This window comes from Nylanderia fulva, unplaced genomic scaffold (assembly GCF_048542155.1).
Source record: "Nylanderia fulva isolate GAGA-0341 unplaced genomic scaffold, ASM4854215v1 Scaffold5, whole genome shotgun sequence".
NCBI classification, from domain to species: Eukaryota; Metazoa; Arthropoda; class Insecta; order Hymenoptera; family Formicidae; genus Nylanderia; species Nylanderia fulva.
In genome coordinates this window covers 1,068,738-1,095,421 of record NW_028190587.1, presented here as the reverse complement: position 1 = coordinate 1,095,421, position 26,684 = coordinate 1,068,738, and the positions used below count along the sequence as shown (strand labels likewise).

At 29.9% G+C, this 26,684-nt stretch overlaps 6 protein-coding genes across 7 annotated transcripts in view; 4 read left to right on the top strand and 2 right to left on the bottom strand.

The window, feature by feature from the left end:
* Nucleotides 1–11,277, bottom strand: part of LOC114942066 (sphingomyelin phosphodiesterase) — a 65,047-nt gene extending 53,770 nt beyond the window's left edge. Inside the window, exon 1 of the mRNA XM_085486980.1 lies at nt 11,112–11,277. The gene's annotated coding sequence lies outside the window, so the exon portion shown is untranslated. The remainder of the gene's footprint in view (nt 1–11,111) is intronic.
* LOC114942067 (endocuticle structural glycoprotein SgAbd-2) lies at nt 5,199–7,750 on the top strand. Its single transcript, XM_029317360.2, has 4 exons — nt 5,199–5,288; nt 5,946–6,082; nt 6,573–6,720; nt 7,260–7,750. Exons 1-4 carry the CDS (start codon nt 5,277–5,279, stop codon nt 7,515–7,517), a joined length of 555 nt encoding a protein of 184 aa, XP_029173193.2. The 5' UTR covers nt 5,199–5,276; the 3' UTR covers nt 7,518–7,750.
* A 217-nt stretch (nt 11,278–11,494) lies between the features above and the next one.
* On the top strand, nt 11,495–13,761 carry Rpt1 (26S proteasome regulatory subunit Rpt1). Its single transcript, XM_029317300.2, has 6 exons — nt 11,495–11,716; nt 11,798–11,835; nt 12,000–12,482; nt 12,558–12,722; nt 12,804–12,970; nt 13,054–13,761. Exons 1-6 carry the CDS (start codon nt 11,644–11,646, stop codon nt 13,430–13,432), a joined length of 1,305 nt encoding a protein of 434 aa, XP_029173133.1. The 5' UTR covers nt 11,495–11,643; the 3' UTR covers nt 13,433–13,761.
* On the bottom strand, nt 12,993–16,692 carry dib (Cytochrome P450 302a1, mitochondrial). 2 transcript variants are annotated; one of them, XM_029317299.2, is made up of 9 exons: nt 16,461–16,691; nt 16,132–16,217; nt 15,638–15,878; nt 15,311–15,486; nt 14,905–15,109; nt 14,476–14,623; nt 14,140–14,388; nt 13,806–14,033; nt 12,993–13,724 (listed from the first exon to the last, which is right to left on the bottom strand). In XM_029317299.2, the coding sequence occupies exons 3-9, from the start codon at nt 15,850–15,852 to the stop codon at nt 13,608–13,610; spliced, it is 1,338 nt and encodes a 445-aa protein (XP_029173132.1). In that variant the 5' UTR covers nt 15,853–15,878; nt 16,132–16,217; nt 16,461–16,691; the 3' UTR covers nt 12,993–13,607. The 2 variants fall into 2 exon arrangements, with proteins under 2 accessions (XP_029173132.1, XP_029173131.1); XM_029317298.2 differs by having other exon boundaries at nt 16,132–16,692.
* Nucleotides 16,693–17,102: 410 nt separating this feature from the next.
* Nucleotides 17,103–20,298, top strand: LOC114942049 (retinol dehydrogenase 11-like). Its single transcript, XM_029317329.2, has 6 exons — nt 17,103–17,614; nt 18,359–18,440; nt 18,752–19,056; nt 19,164–19,280; nt 19,537–19,753; nt 20,041–20,298. The coding sequence occupies exons 1-6, from the start codon at nt 17,494–17,496 to the stop codon at nt 20,189–20,191; spliced, it is 993 nt and encodes a 330-aa protein (XP_029173162.2). The 5' UTR covers nt 17,103–17,493; the 3' UTR covers nt 20,192–20,298.
* A 1,427-nt stretch (nt 20,299–21,725) lies between these two features.
* LOC114942052 (retinol dehydrogenase 11-like) lies at nt 21,726–26,128 on the top strand. The gene is made up of 6 exons (XM_029317331.2): nt 21,726–21,962; nt 22,729–22,810; nt 24,322–24,617; nt 24,957–25,076; nt 25,247–25,463; nt 25,718–26,128. Exons 1-6 carry the CDS (start codon nt 21,842–21,844, stop codon nt 25,866–25,868), a joined length of 987 nt encoding a protein of 328 aa, XP_029173164.1. The 5' UTR covers nt 21,726–21,841; the 3' UTR covers nt 25,869–26,128.
* The last annotated feature ends 556 nt before the right edge of the window (nt 26,129–26,684 follow it).

Sequence of the window (26,684 nt, the reverse complement as noted above, 5' to 3'; positions counted from 1 at the left end):
AAATGAGAAATGCGATTTCACCCTTCGCGCTGATTATCGGAGACCTTGAAGCTTTCATTGCGATGACAGACGGAATAAGAAGGAGGCGCAGAAGAAGAGGTTTAATTGTGTTCAATACAATGAGACAAGATCGATAAAGGAAAGATGAAGACTTATAGCAAAGATATCTAATAATATACGATTATCGCGATTGCTGTAATAAATGTTACTTAGAAAATACGAAAGATTCACATATTTAATGGCGAGAGATTAACGCGATTATTTATCCCATCAAATATAATTATAACGTTTTAAAAATTCGGTATTAAAAGTAAAGAGAGAGCCACAAAAATTATTAAAATTAGATGTCAATGTTGTTCAATATCACGAGGCTTCTACATCGATTTTTCTACATGGTATCAAGAATATTAAGAAAAATTCATAAATTAAAATCACTCGTTGTATCCCAAGTAATTACGATGTGTCAAACACGGTAGTAAAAAATAAAGGAGAAACGTGGGAAATCTAACGCAAAATGAAGAAATTTAAATGCTAATATATATCGTCATCAAAAACCTTAGAACTTCTGTGCTAATTGTGCGCCGTAGGATTAATGAAATCTTAGAGGAGAAAGTTCTTCACGGTTTATCAAGAGGGAGGAAGTACTCGTCAATCAACTGACCTTTAAGTACAACAAACCCGTTTTTCTCGCTCGTTCTCATAAATTCGAAACTCGCTCGGAAGATGCGGATTGAGGTGCACGACGAGATGCGGCGCAAGTAGATCACGTCGAGATGGGAATTTCGCCGAAGGTGTGCACCGGCGGGTTTCGGACTCCCGAGCGCGAGATCGTTCGGGATCGAGCCGATCGTTTCGAATATACGGAGGAGAGAAAGAGCCCTTCCTCTTTTGCCCCTCGATCACGAGGCTCATTCAGGACGGCTCCAGATCTGAGGCCTGCCTCGCCTCGGGACGTACGAGAGACTCACTTGAACCCGGGATCTGACCTTTCTGGTTTTATTAGCCACGTCGACTTAGGTATGCCTCGTCATCTCGGCGAGGCTCTCGGTGTTTCACAAAGCACGCGCGCGCTCGCAATAGAAGAGGCGCATACCTTCGGGGTCCTCCCAGCATCCTCCATCCGAGAATTATGCAAACCGATCCGCGCCTTGCGGTTCTCCGTCCGCTGCTGAAATTGCTCGCCGCGCTACATCGCGCCTCAAGACAAATCGATATACGCGCGATGACATTGTTCGTCGTTAGATATACTAAACAAGGATTCGATCTCATTTTGAAATTTTAGTCAATTTTTTATGGGGATTTTTTATGGGAATTTTCAAAGAGATTGACGGACAAGGTTTTTTGTTTCTCGAAATTATAGACGCGAAAAACACGGATGACACCCGTAATTTCATTTACGATACGCGATCTGAATAGTACAGATATTTCAAAGCGTGCTTCAAATCTTGTGACACTCAACCTTATTATATGTCATTCATAATTATTATCCACTACAATGATAACTCAAAAGTTCAATACGGCATAAAGCTAAAAAATTTAATAAGTATTTATATTTTAATATTTCAGCTATAATTTATTCTAATATTTAAATTGTCAAACTATTTCCTTAAAATATTATTTTTATTGCGTTGTTATTGCATTTTAATCCTGTATTTGTTAATTTTTACCTCGAAACAGCACAATTTATTAGTAAATTTTATCAAGAAGTACCGCTGTTAGTTTCTCAGGATGTTTTATCTTCTATATATTCACATAATTTAAATGAAATGTTCGTGATATATTCAAAAATGATTTAAAAATATTAACATATTGTAGAGGAAATGTAGACAACATTTGCTGATCATTACAAAATAAACTAACGAGTTTGTCTGTAAAAGACAACCTTGGAAATAAATATCGCAGACCAAGGAAATAATTACCAAATGTCTTCTCAAGTGACCTAATCATATTTAATGACAATCTATTACGATTCTGACACCGCTACTTCATTCTTGAAGTACAGTTGAATAATTAATGTACATAACTGCAACGAGTTTATAATATCACTAGATTTTAAAAATCGAATAAGCGCATAATGTTCGAGGAAAATAACATTTTAGCCGCGTAAAACGAAGACGAATGATAAGTACGAGAAATTTTAACGCTCGATAAATCAGTGATAAACGCCACAAATATCTCGGTTGTTATTAATCGTCGCGTGCGAGAACAGCAGCGATACATAAGCTTATGATTTTATGGATTCGGGATGCTGCATATATACATATGCATATGTTATATGCACGTATGAAAGAGCGAAGTTCGAGAGACTCCTGTCTAGTGCAGCTGGTGTTTAATGAAAACTGCGAATACCACTTACTCGACGACATTTCGCAGGTTGTTTACTACAATGTATGCACGTATTTCTCGGTATATACTGATGGTTAAAGAAAACGCTGGTAAACGCCAAGTTAAATGTGCCGTATTAACAACTTGGGGAAGTAGAATTTGCCTTATGCGCTCATCTTTTTGCAACAACGGGTTCTAGGACTCTAAGGACTGGGTAGGATTATCGGCTATATAATCCGACTCTCGGGTTCCCGGATTCTCTACCGTTCCTTAGCGATTATTGCATAAAGTCGGCGAACGCTAGAGAATTATACATGTTATCTTGTGTGCACGCGACACAAAGTAAATATAATAATTATTAATTTGATCTATCGTTGTTTGGTTTATGGTTAAAAAAAAATAGATATATATGTACGTGTTTCTACATATATGTACAAAGTGAATTCTATCAACAAATAATGTACTAGTAATAATAAATTATAATCAGAATTGCATTATTTAAAGTTTATCGGTGAAATTGGATTAATATTGCTAACAATGAAAAGTCTCTATCAATATTGCGATTTATGAAGATTTCTAATACATTAATTAAGAAAATCTTTCTCGTTAATATTAAAAAAGAATTATTACCGCTATTATTAAATTTAATAGGCGCGAAAGTTCATAAGCGATTCGGAGCTTCGGTCATAAGTTATCGGTCAATTAACGTCTGCTTGAAGAATGTCAATACTGATTAATACTAAATATAGTAAATGTATTTTAAATAATTAGTTAGTTTTATGATATCAAGTTGACATTTTCCCTCCCGAACAGCATCGACAAGGCAAATCGGGTAAGTAGATAGGTAAGTAACTAACGATTCGCTTTTCAATCGATTGAACGATAATTGCCTGTGGAAAATGATGAATAGCCGCTTTCCGCAGGCATTACTCGGCTTGGCGCATTGTGTTGTATGTACATACATTACATGTATGCATCGCATCAATTCCCGCGCGCAGCGAGTTCGTTTTATGAGTGCATTCAATTTGCCGGTTGAACCGAATCGCGTGTGCATCGAGTCGAGTCGCGGATTCTCGTGCAGATTGCACTCCTCAATCTGGGAAATATTACGACTTCGCGAGCGCGATTATTGTATATACGTGATCGCACTATGCGGATAAATGCGTTTATTCCATGTTCTGGGAGTGGAGAACGCCTTAGGAGAACGCAATTATATATTGAGACTTTGCCCTTAAAGTGTACTGTATCGTAGAAAAAATGAAAGAGAATCTCGAGAAGAGAAAGAAACAAAATGAAAAAAGATTGCTACATAAAGATGTATAATTTGTTAATGCAAACTGAGAAAAATATTGCTTTTAAACAATCCACGGATGTTTATTATTTCATTTAATTTTCAATTTTCTAGATATAATGAATCTTTGTCGGACATAGAATTATTTATGATTTCCATTGTACTGTTACAAAATTATGATTTTGCAACATTCATGACAATTAGCGTTCACATCACCTTTTTTTCTATCGAAAGATCTATATTATTTCTAATGCAAAATGAGATGAATTCTCAAGGCTGAGAGAAAGAGAATTTGAACGATGTTTTATTTCATATTCTCGCGAGGTGCATCGGTATATAACAGCTATTATGTAACGCTCCCAATATACATGACGAAATCAGATGGTATGAATGGGTATCTTATAGTGCATTGTTTCTGATTTGTCCGTTTTGCAGTTGCGTTACATACGCAAGAGATGTAGACATCGATGGCGGATTGTAAAGCCCGCGTGGATCGGCAGGTGGATCCATTTATCGTGATTGTCTTGAAGTAATCGGAGGACAATGCGTATATATGATTATATTCAGGATCTGCGTGAGGAACGAAAGCAATGTGACAATAATGTGAGAAAAATGAAATCATCGCTGTCGATTATGCGCCGTACCCTGTTCGATCTCGAATCAAATGCTTGTCGCATCCGTTGTTGGCCAACAACGGTTCGCGGCCGCGTAGGATTTACATACACAGATTATCCGTGTCCCGCATTTCTTCAATGCAAATGCGCGCACGATACCGACTGTCATGAGCGGTATAACATTTAAATATATTGGGAGTCGCCGATGGTATCGGGAGAAAACACTAGTCCTGCCTATGTTCCTTTTACATTTACAAATGAGAATGTTCTGCGCATTATTTGTAGTCTTTGTCATTGCTTGGTATAAAACTGAGTTTAGTTTATTTAATAACTATCCCTGCATATGTCATCTATTTTCCAATAAAAAAATATACAATAATTGTGCGTTACGAGAGCTTAATTTTTGCTAAAGAAATTAATCTTGATTTTCCGTAAAGAAAGATCGGTAGAAGATTGTTCTAATTCGGACGTAATACAATATTTAGTAACTTAAAAAATATCTGAGAAATTGTCTTTTTTTTTTCATTGAACCTATTAGCATGATAAGTACGAAAAATCACATATTTATCATGTACAATGACACCCACATCGTTGTTTCTCGCAACGACGACAGAGCTCGGTACATTAACGAATGACTCTATTAAGCTGAAACAGTAGCCGGCGTGGGCTACTCGGTACACACATAGGTACGTGTGCCAATAAGTATAATCGGCTCGGCAAATTAAATTCACATACGTCGATCTATTCGATCGCGTAAGGACCGACGTCGATCGCGGGATGCTGCGCACATGCATATGTCGGGGTTTGCCAGGTGGGGCGGGAATATTACGAGGACGATGAGGGATCCCCGATAGAGGAGAATGCTCCTCTCCCAACATGAACGAGCGCGCGATTCTACGCAGAAATCGGGAGAAAAGGAAGGGAAGAGATCCTCTTGGGCGTCTTCATATAAATGCTGGCGGTGCTCGCAGCACAGGATCACATAGATTTGATCGTCAAATCGACAGCCGTATATATACGAACCGCCGGCACGAATCGTCATCATCATGCAGTATCTAGTGAGTGATCTATTTCGTCGAGAGCGCTGCCGATTTTTTGGATATCGATCGCCGATCCTGCCATGTCTGTTTTTCGCGTGTTTCTTTTTACTTTTCTCTTTTTTTCATTTATTGGTGGATATGCGAAGATTTATAAATTGCGCGATGATCAATAGATATTTATCAATAAAAAAATTTAAGAATATCAAATCATCTTTCGCTAAATTACGATTTACACGCGAGTTTCGGTTTGTAAAAGGTTCGCATTTCGTCAGCGAAGTAATCCGTACTCGGAATTCGCGTAGATTGCTTAAAGATTGAAGGACAGTGGCATTTCAAATAATAAACGGACATAAATAGCGAATTTTGGACTTTGGCGGGTGTCAAATAAAAATGTGATGCCTTGATGCTAATTAAAGGGGAATATAAAAATATAGATCGTCTGAAATTTTAAATAAAATATAGCGCGAAAGCATGTGCTTCACATAATTCGAAAGAAATTAAAATTAAATTGACGTCAATACTTTAGTCTCTAATTATCAATGTATAATCTCTTCCTGCATATGTATACTTTGTGTACTTATTAAAAAATAGTTAATAGGATATTTATGTAAATATAAAAAAAAATATTTTCGAATATTTTTTGTATATCAATTAAATATATTAATATGATTGCAGATTTTGGCCTTTGCAATTTTTAGCTGCGTCTTCGGACAATTCGGATCTTTCCGCGGCTTTCCTAGCCAAAATGCATACAGAGCAACGCCAAGACCTTATCAACCACAACCACAACCGCAACCGCAGCCGCACTATACGTATGAAATCTGTTTAAATCGCTAAAATCTTAATTCTTATAGCAACTTAATAGGAAAATTATTTTTTTGAATTATAAAATTAGAATACATTTTTTACATCCCTGTCGCAAAATTATAATATGATGAAAAATCTCCTCAGAAAAGTTACATTGATATTAAAATATTTTTAATTACAATACGTTATACGTTTGAGTCGTAAAAAAATTAAAGCATTCAAAGTAAGTAATTGTTTCAATGACATAAAAAATTATTTCAATAATTTATATAAAAATATTTTTTTTTTAAAGTATTGTTAAAAACTGTAAAGATATAAAATTATTTTTTTATGTAAATATTTTCTGCTATTGTTTTCATTCTCTAACTTAATTTAGCATTAAAATAAATGTAAACAAAGACACGAGACTAAAATATCCTTTGCGTTATATAATATGAAAACGTTTATTCAAGGCTGCACAAAATGATACGGTCGTGATTTTTTGCTTTTTTTTAGATCTGGTGCAAAACCGTTTATAGGCATTCGTAGCCAGCAGAAAGATACATCGCCGGATGGATCTTATACTTTTAGCTATGAAACCGAGAATGGAATTTCAGTTTCCGAAACCGGACATCCTCAAGCCGGACCTCAAGGTCAAACGGAGGTAATAATTATTTCGCATTGCTGTATATTTTTATACATATTTAATATATATAATCTCTATATGTAAGAAATCATTCCATTCAAAAGTCATATACAAAAAGACTTAATTATTTTCATTAGAAATTTCCATTAAATTTTTACGACATTTATATTACAGTTGCAACAAATATTATATCAGATAGAAATTGATATTAAAATTTTAATTTTTTTCATTCCCAATTTCGTTTAATTAAATTCAATAATACATTGATTGAATCCAGTATTTTTAAATTTGAAAAAATTAATTTACTTAAACTCTCGTGTACATTTTGTTAGATTTAATATGTTATATTTAATATAAATATTTCCGCTCAATTAACAAAATAATATTTAATTAAATAATTTAGTCAAGTTAGCAAATTTTTTTCAGTATATTCTTTAAAAAAGTGAGTCAAAACATGATTGCATGAAATTTTTCAATAATCCTATTAGAGTAAAAAATCAAAGTTTCATTTACGATGTAGTGATTTTCTAATATATTATATATATTAATATCCACAGGTGGTTCAGGGCAGATTTTCTTACCCTGCTCCTGACGGTACCCCTATCACCATCGAATATGTAGCCGACGAGAATGGCTTTCACGCTCAGGGTGCCCACATTCCTACACCACCTCCCATTCCGGAAGCCATCAGAAGGGCGCTTGCGGCGAACCCACCCGGACCGGATGACGAAAAATATGACAAGTACGACCGGCAACCATTTCAGCAGAGATTCAGCGGACCGGCGTATAACGCCAATCCTTATCGAAGATTCTAATTTTGCTGCACACCGTTCGATCCGCAAAATCTCTTCACGACGCACAGCCAAACGAATCTACTAGACGGAGGCTCGGCTAGATAGATCGGTTTCTGAATCATCTTCTTTCACCCAGCCTCTAATCCGGAGTGATACACGTGTACATAGGATAGAGTACGGTGGATATAACAACAGTATCGACCCTTACAATGTAACTGTCGTTGTGCAATAAATCAATATATATATTGTTTCTATTTGATTTTATATTTATTTTTTACCTTTCTTGTATTTTTGAATTTGTCACAATGTAGATAGAAATCGAGAGAAATGCCTATTTATTATTATTCGATAATACCTATACACTAAAGAAATTTGCAAACTTGACTAAATCTTTCAATTAAATATTTTGCTACTTGAACATATAAAAATATTTAAATTAAATATAACATTAAAATTCAACAAAACGTATATTTGACTTATGCTATAATATATGTTCAATTAACAAAATAGTAATTTAGTTGAAGGGCCAAGTTAAATTTTTTTTCAGTGTACAATTTTTCCTTCTAATCGGACGACATTCGATAATTCGATAATGAGTTTGATAATTTATTATACGTTATATTATGTAGATTACATGCTCAATTATTACTCAAGGATTATCCGTGGGAAGAGTTCGCGAATGTTTCTGCGAAGTTTTTTACGATGAGTTACATGTTCTATTCGTTCGATCGTACCATATTCCCACGAAAATAACGAGTGGCGTATAATAATAATATAATAAGATTATAATTCTAGAGATAGAAAGAATGCTTAAATGTCAAGCTCCACCCATGTCGAAGTTGTAACATATTAGATTAGTAATATTTTTTTTGTTCGGTGCGAAATAGCGCGGGTTTATTTAAAAAAAAACCACGATCAAATTTAAAGGAACAATTTCAAAGTCATTTTTCATTTGCCTTAGGACTTGACCCAGTGACATACATCGATGGCGAGAAAATGTCAGTTTTACAGGCACGTCATGCTGTTGCATGATTTTATACGAGGAACGGTACTTATTTGTTCCTACACCGCTTCGTCTATAATTTATTATACATTAATTGTGGCGCGCTTTATACTACACTTTGTAAGCAGCTACTACTTTGTTTACTATCGCGTGCGACAAAAAAGCACAACAAAGACAGCTACACGGAGAGAATTTTCTCTTAGAATTTATCCTGAAAATCATGGTAATCGTGGGACAATATCAAAGACAATATGATAGAATATTATAAGAGTTTCTTTGATTAATATTTGCCACGATTAAAAATATTAATATCTGCGATATCTACAATAAAATATAAAATATGTTCGATTAATTTTACTACGTATATAGTAAAAATTACTATGTATTGTACATATTAATATGTTTTATTGTGATAAATATTAATAAAAGAAAACTTTTATAAAATTATTCCAATACCATGTTGATTTTCAGGGTAAATTCTAAGAGAAGATTTTTTCCGTGTACGTATAAAAATATTTCACTACGTATAAAAAAATTATCTCAAAAATGCTCGAATAATTTATAAAATCGTGATAAAGTTTATCGCAATTAAATGCAATTAAAAATTAATATGGCAAGTGAACAATTGTAAGATTTATGAATTATTGCTTCTACTTTGCAGATTAAAATAATATGCAAAGTGTAAATTCGCGATTACCTTTACATAAGAGAAGAGCATGCATGAGCAGTTCAACTTCGCAAAAGTTGCTAAAAAGTTCACAGTAGACTCAATTGAGCCTTTCACGCTATCATTGATTTTCTAATATTGATTTCGCTTTTTTACTTATTGACTCAAAAACATGCAAATTAAAAATTTGAGCAGAAAATAATAATTCCTATATATATAATTTATTAATATCTAAAAAATCTACAGTAATGTCACACATATAAATCTTTATATTATATTTTTATTATATCTGTATGTACATATATAGAATGTCTGCATTCAGTGCAGCAACTTTAGCACATGAAAACAAATCGATTTTAATAAATAAACATATATCCGAATCTGTATGGTTTTGAAGTTATAGAGTTATTAAAATTGCTTTATTAAACAATATAAATTTAAATGTTATTTAATATTCTTTATTCTGTTTAAATCTTTACAAAAAGTGCTAAAAAATTTCTTTGTCCACTTTGACACTTTTTCTAGCACGAATTAATAAATTTTATTTCGAGCTTTGTGAAAAATGTTTGGAATTTCATAAATGACATTTTTCAAAAAACTCGAAATAAAATTTATTAATTCGTGTTAGAAAGTGTGTCGAAGTCGACAGAAAAATTTTTTGAGTCTCTTTTGTAAAGATTTAAATTGAATAAAGAATATTAAATAAAATATTTATTTCAATTTATATATTGTCTTACGAAAGCAACTTTAATATTTTATAACTTCGAAATTGTTCAGATTCAGACATGTGTTTATTAACATTTTTGACTTGTTTTTATGTGCTAACATTAAATTCAAAGACATTTTGTAAATATATATATTATAAGATGTAAAAGAAATAAAAAATTATATATGTTTAATAAATCTCAAAAATATTGTTATTTTTTATCGATTACTCATCGCGAAAAAATTCATGCGCTAATTTATCATGCCTTGGTGAAGAATCAAAAGCCAAACCGATTTTAAAAAATAGCGTAAAAATCTCATGACAACAAGGTTAATACCCTGACCTTTCTATACAACGAAAAGATAAGCGAATGCACACGATTGAAGTTCGCATACACGCCTGCAGCAAATGTTTTGAACTTGCATTTATATGCAATGTTACGAGCAAACGAATAAATTTGTCATACTAAATAAATCTGTAAATTAATAAAAAAAAGCTGAAATAAAATTTCTCTCTTCTTATTTATTACACATTATTAGTTCGAAGATAATGAAACATTTTTTTACGTATATATTGCTTCAATAAAAAATTAAATTCTTTATATTCCTTGAAAACTTAAATCTTGATTTTATTTATTTTTTTTTTAAGCACCGATGAAAGCAGAACTTCCTTTTCAGTAACGTGCAAAAAAAAGGATTGCACATCACGACTGAAAGTGTGCAAACGCATCTTAAATGAATCATAGCGAACGAACAGGGTGGGACGGGTACAGGTGAAAGTGTTATACGCACATCTCGGCCTCTCTTTCGTTACTTTGCATTCTTCCACGCATCATCCCGGTCAAGGACCGATTCATGCAGCGCAACTTGGGCGGTCCTCCACTTATTCCCTCGAAAGGTTCGATCATGAAAAGAGGAAGGGGGAAGCAAAAAAGTGAAGAGACATCCGCGATTTTGTCGAACACGACGAAGTCGTGTATTATTCATCTCGAGTCAACATTTAACCCTACTTTCCTCGAATGTCGGATTGTTGAGATATATTTTATAATAATTATATATAGCCATTAATTATTCCCGATAATATATATTATATATTGCCAGTAAAATAACTGGTTAACAATATATCAATTGGACAAGACGTGTGTAATACACGAAAAAGAGAATCAGATATGAAAAATTCAATATACATGTTAAGATGTTTATTAAAAAAAAAAAAAAAAAAAACAGATATATGACGAACCTTTTGACAAACTCGAAGTCACAAAAGTCAAATAGCACGTCAAGTTGAATCTTCTCTCTCGAATAACACTATCACTCGTGAATTATGCACTTTATATAAACTACTATGCACGTTGAAACAATATAAACAATAAACAATATCTTTGCTTACGCGTTACTTTTTCTGTATACACACGAAAAATGGCGGTTATTTTTTTAATCGTTTAACTGTGTGGTTAAGCGCCATCTACAGAGCAGAATTGTAACTACTAAAGATAATCAACCATAGGTAATTTATTTATATAGATAATGCAGATGTATTTACCATACGTCCAATCAGAGAGGAGAATTTCAATCGTTCAGATTTTAAGGTAGGTCGCTTCTCTCAGACTTTTTTTATCATCGCCACAAGCCACAAAATTCCGCTGATTTCACTCGTAACCTAAGTGAAACCTAACCTTTCTGCGCGAAGGCAGAATTGTCAGTCACCTTGTCAGTTTCGCGAGGAATAAACGAACTGTTAATAAATAAGGCGATTTAATAAAGACGCAAAGATGCCGGACCATTTAGGAGAAGATATGCGAAAAGTGAAGAACGAGGAAGAGAAGGAAGAAAAGGAGATAAAATGTGAGTTGTAGCTCTTTAATTCTCTTTGTCACTCTTTACTTTGTCATTTTATTTTCTAAAGACTATCTTCTGAATTTTCAGCGTTGGACGAAGGAGACATCGCTTTGTTGAAAACTTATGTGAGTTAAACTACTTAAATTGTTGTTAAAAAAGATTTAAAAAAATAGATATTATTCAGAGACGAATACACATTAATCATATAAAAATGTCATATCTCGATTAATATTCCTTTAAATTTATAATTAAATATTGCAATATGTAATGTCATTATTGTATTAATCAGGGCCAAGGACAATACACAAAGAGTATTAAAGCTGTCGAAGAGGATATTCAAACTATCATTAAGCGTGTGAATGAATTAACTGGTATCAAAGAATCGGATACTGGTCTGGCACCACCAGCACTTTGGGATCTAGCAGCGGATAAACAAACTTTACAGAATGAACAACCGTTACAAGTGGCACGCTGCACCAAAATTATAAATGCAGATTCTGATGATCCAAAGTATATAATAAATGTGAAGCAGTTTGCGAAATTTGTAGTCGACCTAGCGGATTCTGTGGCACCAACTGATATAGAGGAAGGCATGAGGGTAGGAGTGGATCGTAATAAGTATCAAATTCATATTCCATTGCCATCCAAAATTGATCCTACTGTAACAATGATGCAAGTTGAAGAGAAGCCTGATGTCACTTATAGTGATGTCGGTGGCTGCAAGGAGCAAATTGAGAAATTGAGAGAAGTTGTTGAAACACCACTATTACATGTTAGTATATAATCACATTTTTATAACAATTTCTTTTTAGTAAAATGTTAGAATAACAATAAAAATTAATTGCAGCCAGAGAAATTTGTTAATCTGGGTATTGAGCCACCAAAAGGCGTATTGCTGTTTGGACCACCAGGTACAGGGAAGACTTTATGTGCCAGAGCGGTGGCTAACAGGACAGATGCCTGTTTTATTCGTGTAATTGGTTCAGAATTAGTCCAGAAGTATGTTGGTGAAGTAAGTCAGATTTTGTATAAAAACTCTGTTATAAAACTTTATATGCAGATTGCTTATGTATAATAATTTGATTTTTTGCAGGGTGCTAGAATGGTAAGAGAACTATTCGAGATGGCACGAAGTAAGAAGGCTTGCTTGATCTTCTTCGACGAAATCGATGCCATCGGTGGTGCCCGCTTCGACGATGGTGCCGGCGGCGATAACGAAGTGCAACGTACTATGCTTGAACTAATTAATCAATTAGATGGGTAAGCTATCATCATCTGAAGATTTGACACTTAAACTGTTCTATGATTTATTTGTAAATAATTTTCTTCTTTTATTGTTGCAGATTCGATCCGCGCGGTAACATAAAAGTTCTAATGGCAACGAATAGACCGGACACGTTGGATCCTGCGTTGATGCGACCGGGTCGTCTGGACAGGAAGATAGAATTTGGTTTACCAGATCTTGAGGGACGCACGCACATCTTTAAGATCCATGCACGCTCGATGAGTGTCGAGAGGGATATTAGATTCGAACTGCTTGCTCGTCTCTGTCCCAATAGCACAGGTGCTGAGATTCGATCTGTTTGTACCGAAGCTGGCATGTTCGCGATTCGTGCACGGCGCAAGGTTGCTACGGAGAAGGATTTCCTTGAGGCGGTCAACAAAGTCATCAAGTCTTATGCTAAATTTTCGGCAACGCCCAAGTACATGACTTATAATTAGAATGCATTTGTGATCCGTTTGATTTTCATGTCTGATAATTTAATATTAACGTATTATAAGTCTTACAATAATTTCTATCTATTTTGTGGATAAATCAAGAAACAATTTTGTTCTAATAAACTGTTGTTTTCTGATTTTCACAAAAATGTGTTATAATCCCAATAACTTGACTTTTCTACGCATGTAAATTTTCGAATTTTATTTTAATCGGTCCATCAGGTATATTTATTAGGAACGAAAGTGAACCAAGATCAGATTTTCCACACCATGTAAACTTCAAGTTTCTGCATATCTACAAAGAAAGCATTAAATTAAATTAAATTATAAGACCGTGCGTTACGATATCTTTATAGTTCTTAAAATATGTACATACTCGCAGTAAGAGGACTTGCAAGTTCTGCTCCGCGAATCGTCTCGCGATGCACGATCGCGGGCCATGACCAAAAGGCAGTACTATATATGGACTTAAAGATTTTTCTCTCGTTATCTGATTTATTTTATTGTTACTATCACGTAACCATCTTTCTGGTATAAATGAATTTGGTTCATCGAAATATTCGGGAAGTCGACAAATTACTTGATTCTGCGTGACAACTAGCGTCTGAAACATTTTAATAAGATTTTTTCTTTAAAAGTGATTTTTTTCTTAAATACACTATTATTTTAAAAATAAAATATTTAATTTTGTAAGTAAAATATAACATTACTCCTTGAGGAACGTGATAGCCGCTAAGAACCACGTCGGTTTGCAGAATACGCCCTACTCCAACTGAAATTGGATTCATGCGAAAAGTTTCTTTTAATACAGCCTTAGTATATGTGGCATTCTTCAAAGTCTCTGCTGTTATTGGAGAAGTGCCATCTTTCAATAAAGCTGTAGCTTCTGATCGCAGCTTTTCTTGGACATTTGTATTTTTTGCAAGATGATACAAAGCAAATGCTGTGGTATATGTCGTCTGAAACGGAAATCGTATTTTCCTCATTACATTTTTGTTCTCTGTGCTAATTATATTTAGGAATTTAATTAATTTCAAGAAACTTACGGTATCCACACCGGCGAGCAACATGTCACATGCCATACCCACAATATCTTTAAAATCTAAATTTTCATTTTTGAAATACTGTTGAAGAAGTGATTTTTGACAGATTGACGTGTCCTGATATTTCTGAGCAACTATGTCTAGCGCTACTCTGAAATATTTCAAAAAATTTTATAAGTGGTAAAATTATATAAATCGTGAATAAGACTTTAATAGAAATTAATTTCACAATTATATAATTGTCGTAACAAAAAAATTCTTGAACACAAAAAATATATCTTTCTATAGAAAAGATAAAATATAAATTATTTAAATTTATCTGCATATATAAATTTTCTTATCATCTCTTATAATTTTTTTAAATCCAATTTTCTCTTTACAAAGTAAAATATTTAGAAGATTATAATTTATTATAATTAATTATAAACTTACTCTTCCATGTAATTTTGGGCTTTTCTCAGTTTTTTATACAAAGGCGTTTCGAAAAATCGCCAAAGCATTGGACCATTATCAAGTTTCAGAGTTGCGCTGTTTGATGAAAATGCTGCATCAATAAGTCTTGAACTTCGGGAATTTGGATGTCTTTCTTTTTCCGATAAACTCTCCATTTTTATATCGAAAACGACGAGACACGTCACTGTCATTAGTAAAGTAAATTGTAAATATATTAACATAATTTATATTCAGTAAAAGTTATCAGTTATCTTTATATTTTGTGTGTTTTTATCTTAACATAAATAATTTTAAGCTATAAATAATTACTATATATTTTTAGCTACAATTAATAATAATGAATGAGATAATATAATTTATTTTAAGAATTTTAATAAAATCTTACATTCAAGGAAAAGACGCGAAAATAATGACAGAAAATCATTGGTTTTTTCATAGGCACAGAGTCGTACAAATTCTTGAACAACGAGATCAGTATCCTCCAGATAATCGATAACATTTTGTGGTTTACTAAGGACTTTTTGAAACTCACGGCGCAGTCTCCACCATTCAGTGCCATTTCTAATTAATTTAAAAAATTTAATTTAATTTAATTTAATTTATCGTATATTTTCTGATATAGCGAAATTTTTGAAGCGATTTTATCTGATTGAAGATTTTTCTTACATATTGCAACAAAATGCAATATAAAATATCACAGAAAGCTTCTTACGTAGTTAAAAGACCTCCAGTGTTATAGATGTTACTTCTATCTGTTCTATATTTAAGAAGTGCCAGGTGAGACCTTCTCTTAGGATGTAAGCCTGTTTCAGCTTTAAAAATTTTCTCGATATCTTCTGGTTCAAAAACCCATACTATCGATTGACCTGGTACTATTTCTTCTCGCACTAGAGATCCGTATCGTTTTAGTTTCAATAAACCATTCATATACAATTTCACGAAACTGTATTCACCTACGTCATTGGTATAGTTAATAAAATTAGTTTATTACAATTATAAAATAATTTAAAAAACACACACATACAAATTGAAGTCAAGAGATATAAAGTAGAAAAAGTTGATAGAATTAAAATAAAAGTCTCATTCCTATAGTTTAATTAAAATAAAAAAGAATATAGAGAATGTAAATTTTGCGTTTCTATCACAAATTTAATTTTGGAAATTTGTAATGTAATATTATATATATAATATAATACTTATTCTTACCGATGAAAGGCAGATACTTGTATAACGTGCCAATAATGGGCAAAGATCTCGGTCCTGGAATATCCTCGAAAGGTTTCGATTCATTTCTGTCAACATGACTCGAATTAGTCGAACAGGATCGAATGATGTGAAATTTCTTTATTGCCCCGCGTCCGAAATATTGTTTCACTCGCGTGTACATTATTATATTCTATTTGTTTATCAAATGTATATATTTTGCACGTGTACACATATACTTTAAAAAGTTTTATCACTAAATGTTACACTTTTTGAAGGAGAACTATAAATGGCACTAGAGAGAAACAGGTTTCAGAATATGTTCAAGCTACCTGAGGTCTCGACCGGTCAATGATTTTCTACCTCTTGTTCTTTACTTCTCCGCCTTTCCTTCGCTTAATCTTTCGATCTTCTTATTCTGAATCGTTGGCATAAATTTGATGCTAGAAAGATAAAACCTGCATATCGTTTCTTAATATTGCTTTTAAGGATACATGAGCGCAAGCTGACGAATGTTACTGACTGCTAACGTTCGTGACTTTGGCGAAAGACGATCGTGACTTTGACGAGAGACTGACATAATATTAAATATTTACTAATATTATATATAGCTGTCCTCATATATAGATGTAAGATTCGAAATATCATTTGTTTTATTTTTGATAAAATATATGATTTAATATATTTTTATAGAATTCTATATATGATTTGCTTATTAAAAAAAAACATTATAAATAAAAATAAATTGTTAAAAATTGTTGCAAAATTGTCATATGTGTGTATACTTTCCAATTTAATATAGACTCATTTTGTTAAAATAACAGTTTTTTCTAAAAAAAATATCGTAAACATAAAAGTTTATATATAATCAAAATATTTATATAGTAAAATTTTAAAAATGTAATTTAAAAACCAATAATAAAGATTTTTATTAAATATTTACAATAAATAATTTTTTAATTTAATGTTGCTTTTGAATATCTAGTTGCTTTTAAATTTTCTAGCAAATAAAAATTGAGAATATTTTATATATATTTTATCAGAATTATCGTGTAATTCTTCCTTTTTCTTTTCATTTTTAAGACTTAAAACATTAACAATTTTGTTATGTCTTGTAATCTACGGTAAATATAAATATACCGTTAAAACAATTTTGATTCAAACCAAGAAGAGCGCAGACACCTTTCTCCTGTACCGTTTAGTCCTCATTCTTGCTGTGTTCGCGAACGATAGACTGAATAACACAGTCTCTTATACATTATTTTAGAGTGAAGTTAACAGTCAAACACGAGGTTATTTGATAATAGCGTGTTTTTTTAAATTGAGTGAAGCACTGGTAAAGGTGCATAAAAAAACATTACAAAAATGTGGCTATTTCGCCATAGTCAGTGCACTAGTAAAGTGCGTCTTGTAGGCAAGACAGTGATTATAACAGGAGCGAATACTGGAATTGGCAAAGAAACTGCCAGAGATCTCTATAGAAGAGGTATTTTTAGTTATATATCTTTTACAATTTATCAAATAATATTTCAACGATTTATTAAATTAGAGAAAGTGAGGAAAAAGAGAGTGAGAGACAGCGCATCTCTCTATATGTTATGCGTTTATTATAACTGCTTGGCAAAACAATTTTAAATTTGTATGCTTAATTTTAAATAGTAATAGATTAATTTTTTCTGGTGTCTGTATCTATATTTATCTTAATAAATGCCAGATATTTTCGAAAAACATTTTTCAAAAAAAAGTGTATTAGTCAGATAACGATGACAGGTAATTAATTATATTTACAATTACATTAATATTAAAATTAAAGAGAGTTACTGATTTAGCACATAACTTACAATTAATATAATATGTCATATAATACATATAAGAAATATTATATAATAAAAAGAATAATTATATATTAATAAAGAGAGCACGAAGTTCTTCCTCTGAACCATTAATAGAATAATAAAATAATATAGAATAGTATAAAAATTAATTGAACTTTAAGTATATATTAGCTAATAATCTATATTCTCAAAATGGTTCATTATTTTAATGGCTTATATTTTAAATAACGTGTATACCACATAACATAACACACGTGTTTTGCGGTTAAAACATTGTTATAATAACAGAAGTTATATTAAAGTTAATAAAGGAACAAATGGCAATCGTAAAAATGTTAAAAAAAGATGAAGAATTTAATTTCTTTAGTCTTTATAAATATAACATATTTTTATAGGTGCAAGGGTAATTTTGGCCTGTCGAGATATACAAAAAGCAAACGATGCACTTGAAGATTTAAAAAAAAATCCACCTTTAAGGTAAGAGTAAATAAAAATATAATATATAATTTAAATATTAAAAAATAATAAATATAATTTAATGTCTAATATTTTTATAATTATATTTATTACTAATTTTCATTATAATATAATTATATGGTTTTTTTATAAGTAAATTTATTTATAAATTATTTACAACTGACAATAATAAACTAGTGATGTTTATATAACATTGCACTAGTTTATATATGTTACATCATATATTATCAACATTTAATAGTCAGTTAGCAGTTACAGAAAGTAAAAAGTATGATAATCATTGTTTTATGAGACATTGCAATAATTTTCAGAGCAGATAGAAAACAATTTCAAGGTAATCCAGGTGAGCTTGTAATTTATCGATTGGATCTCTCTAGCCTAAAGAGCGTGAAAGAATGTGCTAAAAATTTATTAACAAATGAATCGGCTATTCATTTGTTAATAAATAACGCCGGCGTAATGATGTGTCCACAAGAAACAACCGAAGATGGATTCGAATTGCAGCTACAAACAAACTATATCGGTCACTTTCTTTTGACGCTTCTGCTGCTGCCAAAAATGCAGTCTTCCCTTCCTGTCTGTAGGATAGTGAATGTATCATCGCGTATTCACATTTGTACGTAAACTTAAATAGAGTCCCTAGAAGAACATGTAATAATAAAATAAGATGATCGATATACATAGATTAATATAATTATTATGGCTATTAATTTAATATTACAGTTGGTGCTATACATGATGACTTAAATTTGAAGGAATCATATACTCCTCTCAAAGCCTACATGCAAAGTAAATTGGCAAACATATTGTTTGCCAAGGAACTCGCTCGTCGATTAAAAGGTAAACAATAAGGATTATTTTAGATAAAAACTAAAATTATTTAAAAATATATTTTATCGCATTTTATAAAATAATATATATTAGCTTAAATATTAATTTATTTCATGAGCCAATTGTTTTTAATATATTGTACAGCATAATTTCTTTTTCTCTTTTCTTTCCTTTTTCTTTACTACAATGTTGAGTTCTAAAAAATATCAATTTTTGGGGAAAATTATTATAGGTATAATTAATAACTTAAAATAATTTTTTTCAGAAGCAAACATTAGCGGAATAAATGTATATTCTTTACACCCTGGTGCTATAACAACAGAGCTAGGTCGACATTTTAGTGAAACAGTATTTCCAGGTGCAAACACTGTTTTACGAGCGATATTGCGACCAATTTTAAAGAACCCTGAAGAAGGTGCACAAACGACTTTACATTGTGCGGTGGATGAAAAAGCAGCTAATGAGACTGGTCTTTATTATCAGTAAGAAAAAAATTATATAGAATGATTTCTATAATCATAATTTTATTGAAAGATGAGTTACACGTGTTTGTATAAATGTTCTTTGTATTTTTATTGTTACAAAAATTTTAATCATGTGTTATTTCTTAAATTTATATAATGTCTCTTTAAAAATAGCTATTTTATATACATTTCTCTATATTTACATTTATATACTATACATAACAATTTTTAACAATAATAATATATGTATATATATATATATATATATATATATATTTGTATATTTGAACAATATTTTTTTGCAGAGAATGCGGAGTTGCAACTCCACATTGGCGAGCACGAAATGATCAAATTGCTAAAGACTTGTGGGACGTAACTTGTCGGCTTTTACACTTGAAATCTGACGAAGATCTTGCCACATTTTTAAAAACCATTTCACGTCAAATTGCTGAATAATATAATATATGACTGAATTAATGATATGACTTATAAAATTTTAAAATTGTTATTGAAGTAATATCCAAATATAAAAGATATAAAAAATAAAATACAAATTACAAATTTAAAGTAATTGTTGCAAATATGTATACTATGAATAATATACATTTAAACATATTAATAATATATATTTAAACATATTATATATTGCATATTGCACGGATATATGAACTTTAATGGTTGGTATTTTAATCTATATATTTTCGCAAAATATTATTTTTCTTGAAAATCTCTCCTCCAATTTTAAAGTCGACCAGACTGGCAATAATTTATTTTAAATAGTTAGTTAAATTACAACGTTTCGGCTGTCATTGCAGCCCTTTTCAAGTAATCAGATTAATACAATTAATCATATTCACAGCAAACCCCCGACAAAATTAACAATTGTTTTGATGAACAATGCATAACTGACAGAAGTAAGCACGAAATAAATAGATGTTGATTGTTAGCAGGAAACTTAGTCACTGCAATAATTTATTTTAAATAGTTAGTTAAATTACAACGTTTCGGCTGTCATTGCAGCCCTTTTCAAGTAATCAGATTAATACAATTCAAAAAATATTCACAGCAAACCCCCGACAAAATTAACAATTGTTTTGATGAACAATGTATAACTGACAGAAGTAAGCACGAAATAAATAGATGTTGATTGTTAGCAGGAAACTTAGTCACTGATTTTCATTATTTATTACTGGCGACTCTTAAGGATTATCATTTGATTATTTTTCTTTCCTCATACGACATATTAATAAATATATTTATTAATTCTATGTTTAATTCTATGTACCCAGATAGCCACAGTAATTATTATGACATCATTTTGATCAAAATGATGTCATAATAATTACTGTGACTATCTGGGTATATATATCTTATATATTATATTCATTAAAGATATTAACATATATATTCTCATATATAATTATTAATATTTCAGTACAGATACTACATTTGCTCAAAATCTATAATTATTTATTAATTCATAAAACGAAGAAAAAAATTAAATTTTATAAACTTTTACCTTTGAATATAAGTCGCAACATCTTTAATTTAATGCATGACATGCAATAATGCATGACTGGTAATAGATTACAACTGAAGAAACAATTTTTTTTTATTCAATATAAATTGACATTAAAAAAAAACTAATGTATATGCGTGACATGCAAATATCTGACAATAATACATGAGTAATGACAATGGAGAAAATAAATAACTTCTACTGTCAAATATAAATGTTGAAATCAATATAATCGTGACACATATGTATGTATAAAAAGTACTTTATATTAATGCATGGTGATAAAGAATCAAAAAGATAGAATATTTTTCTTTTAATTTTATAATTTATTGTATAATATTATATTTGTAGTGGAGAATCTAAACATTAATATTAAGATTCACGTTAAGATTTTCAACAAAATGAAATGATTGTAGCATACTAACTATATATCACACTTCTCCCTCTTCTTCCACATATATAGTTTTACTTCCGTTATTAATGCGCACTACATTGTGTTACATTCTTGCTGTGTTCAGTGCAACGCATAGCTCAGTAAGATAAAGAGAGCATTTTACACGCAAAATAGTGACATTGTAAAAAAATAAATGATGTGGACCTATAATAGAATGTGCACCAGTAAGGCGCGTCTTGATGGTAAAGTTGCAATAATAACAGGTGCAAATACCGGAATTGGTCAAGAGACTGCTAGAGATTTTTACAGAAGAGGTAAATATCGATTCGAATTTTTACATTATATAAGATATGCCATTAATCATTAATGTAATACAATTATAGAAAAGATGTTTTTTCGTAAAAATAAATATAAATTTGAAGGACAAGATTTATTTTGTATTTATTATATATTTCAAATCCTTAAAAAATTATTTGTTTTATTGTCAAGTATATCACTTCAATAAAGTTATAAATTTGTTATTAAATAATTTATTTTTATATACAAAACGCACACAATTAAATTCACAATTTTATATATATATATGTTATAATATAAAAAAATATATATATAATAAATAAATATACTTGTCTAAGTAATTATATTATATTTTATTTATTTTATATATTGTAATAGTTATATAATATATACTTTCTAATTTATTTAGAGATTACTTTATATATATACATTTTTTTTTTAATTTTACTTTTTTTAAATTTATTTTTCTAAATATTCTGATGGTGCGTCATACATATACGTGTACGGTTTCCAAAAAGCTTGGATATCCTCTTAATAACAGACCTTTTGGTTAATTCAAAATCGATTTTTCCTTAGCAAAAATGTCAATGAGATTTTCATAAATTAACATGTTTAAAATCTTGAAAAAATTTTAAACGAATATACATACACACGTAATATTTTTATTATAGATCATTTATATATAACATTATTTGTTATGTTATTTTAGTGGAACATCAACAATAAAAGCTATGAATAAATCATGTAATTATTTATAAATAATGAATAAATAATTATTTTCAGGCGCAAGAGTGATTTTGGCCTGTCGGAATATAGAGAAAGCAAAGGCCGCGATGGAAGATATAAAGAATAATCCATCTCCGAAGTAAGTATATATCCCTTATGAAAATTTATCACTATCAAGTCCAAATAATCACTTATTTCGAGTACTTAAATTACTAATATACAGTAAATAAGTGATTATTTGGACTTTTACTAGTGATAAATTTCCATAAGGAATAAAGCTGTATAGTTATTGTTATTGTTTAATGTAAATGCAATTTTAAAGAAAAAAGATACTAGCTTTTTTAATTATCGTAGATTGCTTGATTCATGGAAATTTAAATTACGATTATTATAAATAATTGAAATTAATTATTTATATCTTATAAAATTTAAGCAATAGAAAGATACACGGATGTTGTGTTATATTGATTTGCATATATTTGCTTACAAGATACCATCGTAATTATTACCTCAATTTCCTAGAATTGAATATATAAATCTAATTATAGAACATTATTAACGCGAATCATTATTAATAACGTAGATAATAGTGGGTATTTTTTTTATAAATTGTAGCTGGTTGTTGTTCACACGTACTATTACATATTTTTAAAATCCATACCTGATTATCATTGACGTATATAATTACGTCATTTTTTTTAATCTATAATTTCTGGTTATCGTTGACGTAATATTCTACGTCTCTTTCCCAGTGAGAAATGATGGTCGAAAAAAAATTCGTCGAATCGATGTCGAATCGATGACAATAAAATATATTATATATTTATATATGTATATTATATATCATAATTTTTTTCGTTAATAAGAATCAAATTCTTTTGTTTAGCAATTCTCGATCTTATGTTTAGCAATAGCAATTTGTTTTTTTTTTACTTTTATATATCAACGTATATTTTATATACATTTATAAATAATTAAATGTCAAATATAAATTAAAATAAGATTCTTTAAAAATATATTAAAAATATAATATATAAACATTATATGCGAGTTTCAAGAATAAACCGTACATAGTAATTTTATGCTAAAGTTATATGTGTGCGTGCATCCATGCACGTGTTTGTTCGCGGTTTGTTCCTTATGTTATGACAATGTTTTAATCGTGAAAACAATGCATTGCTGTGGTGTATACGCCATTTAAAATGTATAGAAAATTAAATTAAGCAACTTTAACTTTTAGTATCAAAATAAATAATTGCAATACTATAAAAATATTCAGGTATAAAAATAAATAATTTCAATGGAATATTTGTTGTAATATTCCGTTATTATTGTATATTAATATTGAATAAATTTTTCTAGAGCTAAAATGTTTCTATCTTCTGAAATAGCAGTTGATTTTTTTAAATATTCAAAATATTGTTAATTTTGTTTATAACATGGAGAAAATAGTTTATATTAAAGCAGTTAAAAAGGAAAGACTCTTAGAAAAATCTATCTGATATTTAATTATAAACATATATGTAAATAGGGCCTTGAAATTTTTTTTTAAAACAAACGTAAATAGTTTATAATTAAATATATATAGTTTACAATTATTTTAAACACTATATATATAATTAATTACATAATACGTCTTTTTTAACATAGCAAACAATATAAGGGTAAGCTAGGCGAGCTCGAGATCTATTCATTGGATCTGAGTAACCTAAAGACCGTAAAAGAATGTGCTAAGAAGTTATTGACAGATGAATCGGCCATTCATATCTTAGTCAATAACGCTGGTGTAATGATGTGTCCTCATGAAAAAACTAAGGATGGGTTTGAGCTGCAATTGCAATCGAATCATCTAGGACATTTTCTCCTGACATTATTATTGCTGCCGAAAATACAGTCATCCGCTCCTGGTTGCAAAATAATCAACGTGTCATCAATTTGTCATCTCTGTACGTAAGAACAAAACAAAAAAAAACAAGATGTGAGAAATAAGAGAAAAAGTTATAATAGAAAAAAAAATTATTTTATTAAAATATATCTTTTATGACTTTTTTATCTTTCTATTTAAAATGTTTTTTTTTCTCAACTGTATGGTATATAATATTATATATATGTATTAATATATATAACCATAATAATATTATTTAATATATAATTAGATAATAATTTTATACATACACACATATATATATATATATATATATATATATATATGTATATATGTATACATATATTATTTAAACAATATCTATTATTATTTATTAGCGATATTGTTATTATCATTGCAGTTGGTAAAATACATTTTAACGATTTGAATTTGGATAGATCGTATAGTCCTATGAAGGCATATGCACAAAGTAAACTAGCAAACATACTTTTTACTAAGGAACTTGCACGTCGATTGAAAGGTAAAAGAAACGAAATAGCGATTATTTGTGTTTAAATTAAATTATTCAAAAATTATTAATACTTTTTCTTGTAAAAATATTTTAGTTATAATATCGTACACAGAAAACATATTTTTCTTATAGAAAAATTGCATATCTTAATTCTCATGAAAATAAAATTTGATTTCCAGAGGCAGGAATTAACGGAATAAACATATACTCCTTACATCCTGGCGTTATAAGAACTGAATTAAGCCGACATTATAGTAGAACGATAATTCCGGGCGCAAGGTTCTTTTATCGGAAAATTATGCGACCATTCATTAAAAATCCGGTGCAAGGAGCGCAAACAACGATACATTGTGCGGTGGATGAAAAAGTAGCTAATGAGACCGGGCTTTATTATGTGTAAGAGAAAACTGTATAAATAGTTTTTGCAAATTATAACAATACTCAAACGTGATAAATTTATTTTGATTTTTCTTTCTTTTCCTTGAAATATTTTTTAACAAATTTATATATGGTATTATTATTTATAATCTTTTGTTTTTAATAATAATAAATAATTTTATAATCGCTAGTCAATTAATAAATCAGGGTATATTTATTTTTCGACCAATACTAGCTATAATTATTTTATTTATTACTTTTGTTTTTAATAGAGAGTGTCGTGTAAGCAGACCACAATGGAGGGCGAGAGATGATCAAATAGCTAAGGACCTATGGAATCACACTTGCCAGCTTTTGCACTTGGAACCTGATGAAAATCTTTCCACATTTTTGCAAACTGTTTCACGTCAACTTGCCGAATAATATTTATTTTTACGGAATGGATTTATAGTAAAATAATGATTATAATATTTCTTGCCTTTAATAAATTTTTATATTTACAATACATCATAAAAAGATATGATATATGCGATGTCACACAAAAATACAAACAGCATATATTTATATACGAATTAACTTGTATGAACAAAGGTACACAAATATTCTCAATGTTCTGATAAGAAGTATGTAACACTCTGCGCACACATGTAACATAACATTTAATATACTAAATCTTTAAAATATTATGCTATTGTTACTAATATCAAAAACAATAATTTTTACATAAATATTTTTAAAAGTGTTTTAAGTAATGTTAATATAATTACAATATAAATATATAATAAATAATTATCCATTAGGCTTCGAAGAAATTTTATTGTTTTTAGAAAATAGAAAATTATTTTAAGAAAATATTACATTCGAAAACGTTTACGTTACATATTTTGTTTTTTTTTCTAATTAAGGTAGATAAATAAATTATTTTACATAGCAATTTTTATAGAGAGATATTCTATGTATTTATACATATAAATTTTTAGCATATTTTTTTATAGATGCAAGAATAATTTTAGCCTGTCGAACGTACAAAAAGCCAACGATGCTCTTCAAGATATTAAAACAAGTTTTCTCTCGAAGTAAGAATAAATAAAGATATAGTTTTATATATTTTTATTAAAACATAGACAGATTGTATTTAATATGATTATAAGTATTTATAACTTTTTTTTAAATTAGATATAATGTTTTGTAACAAACCGTTGACATACTATTATATTATATTATAAAAATTATTGAATT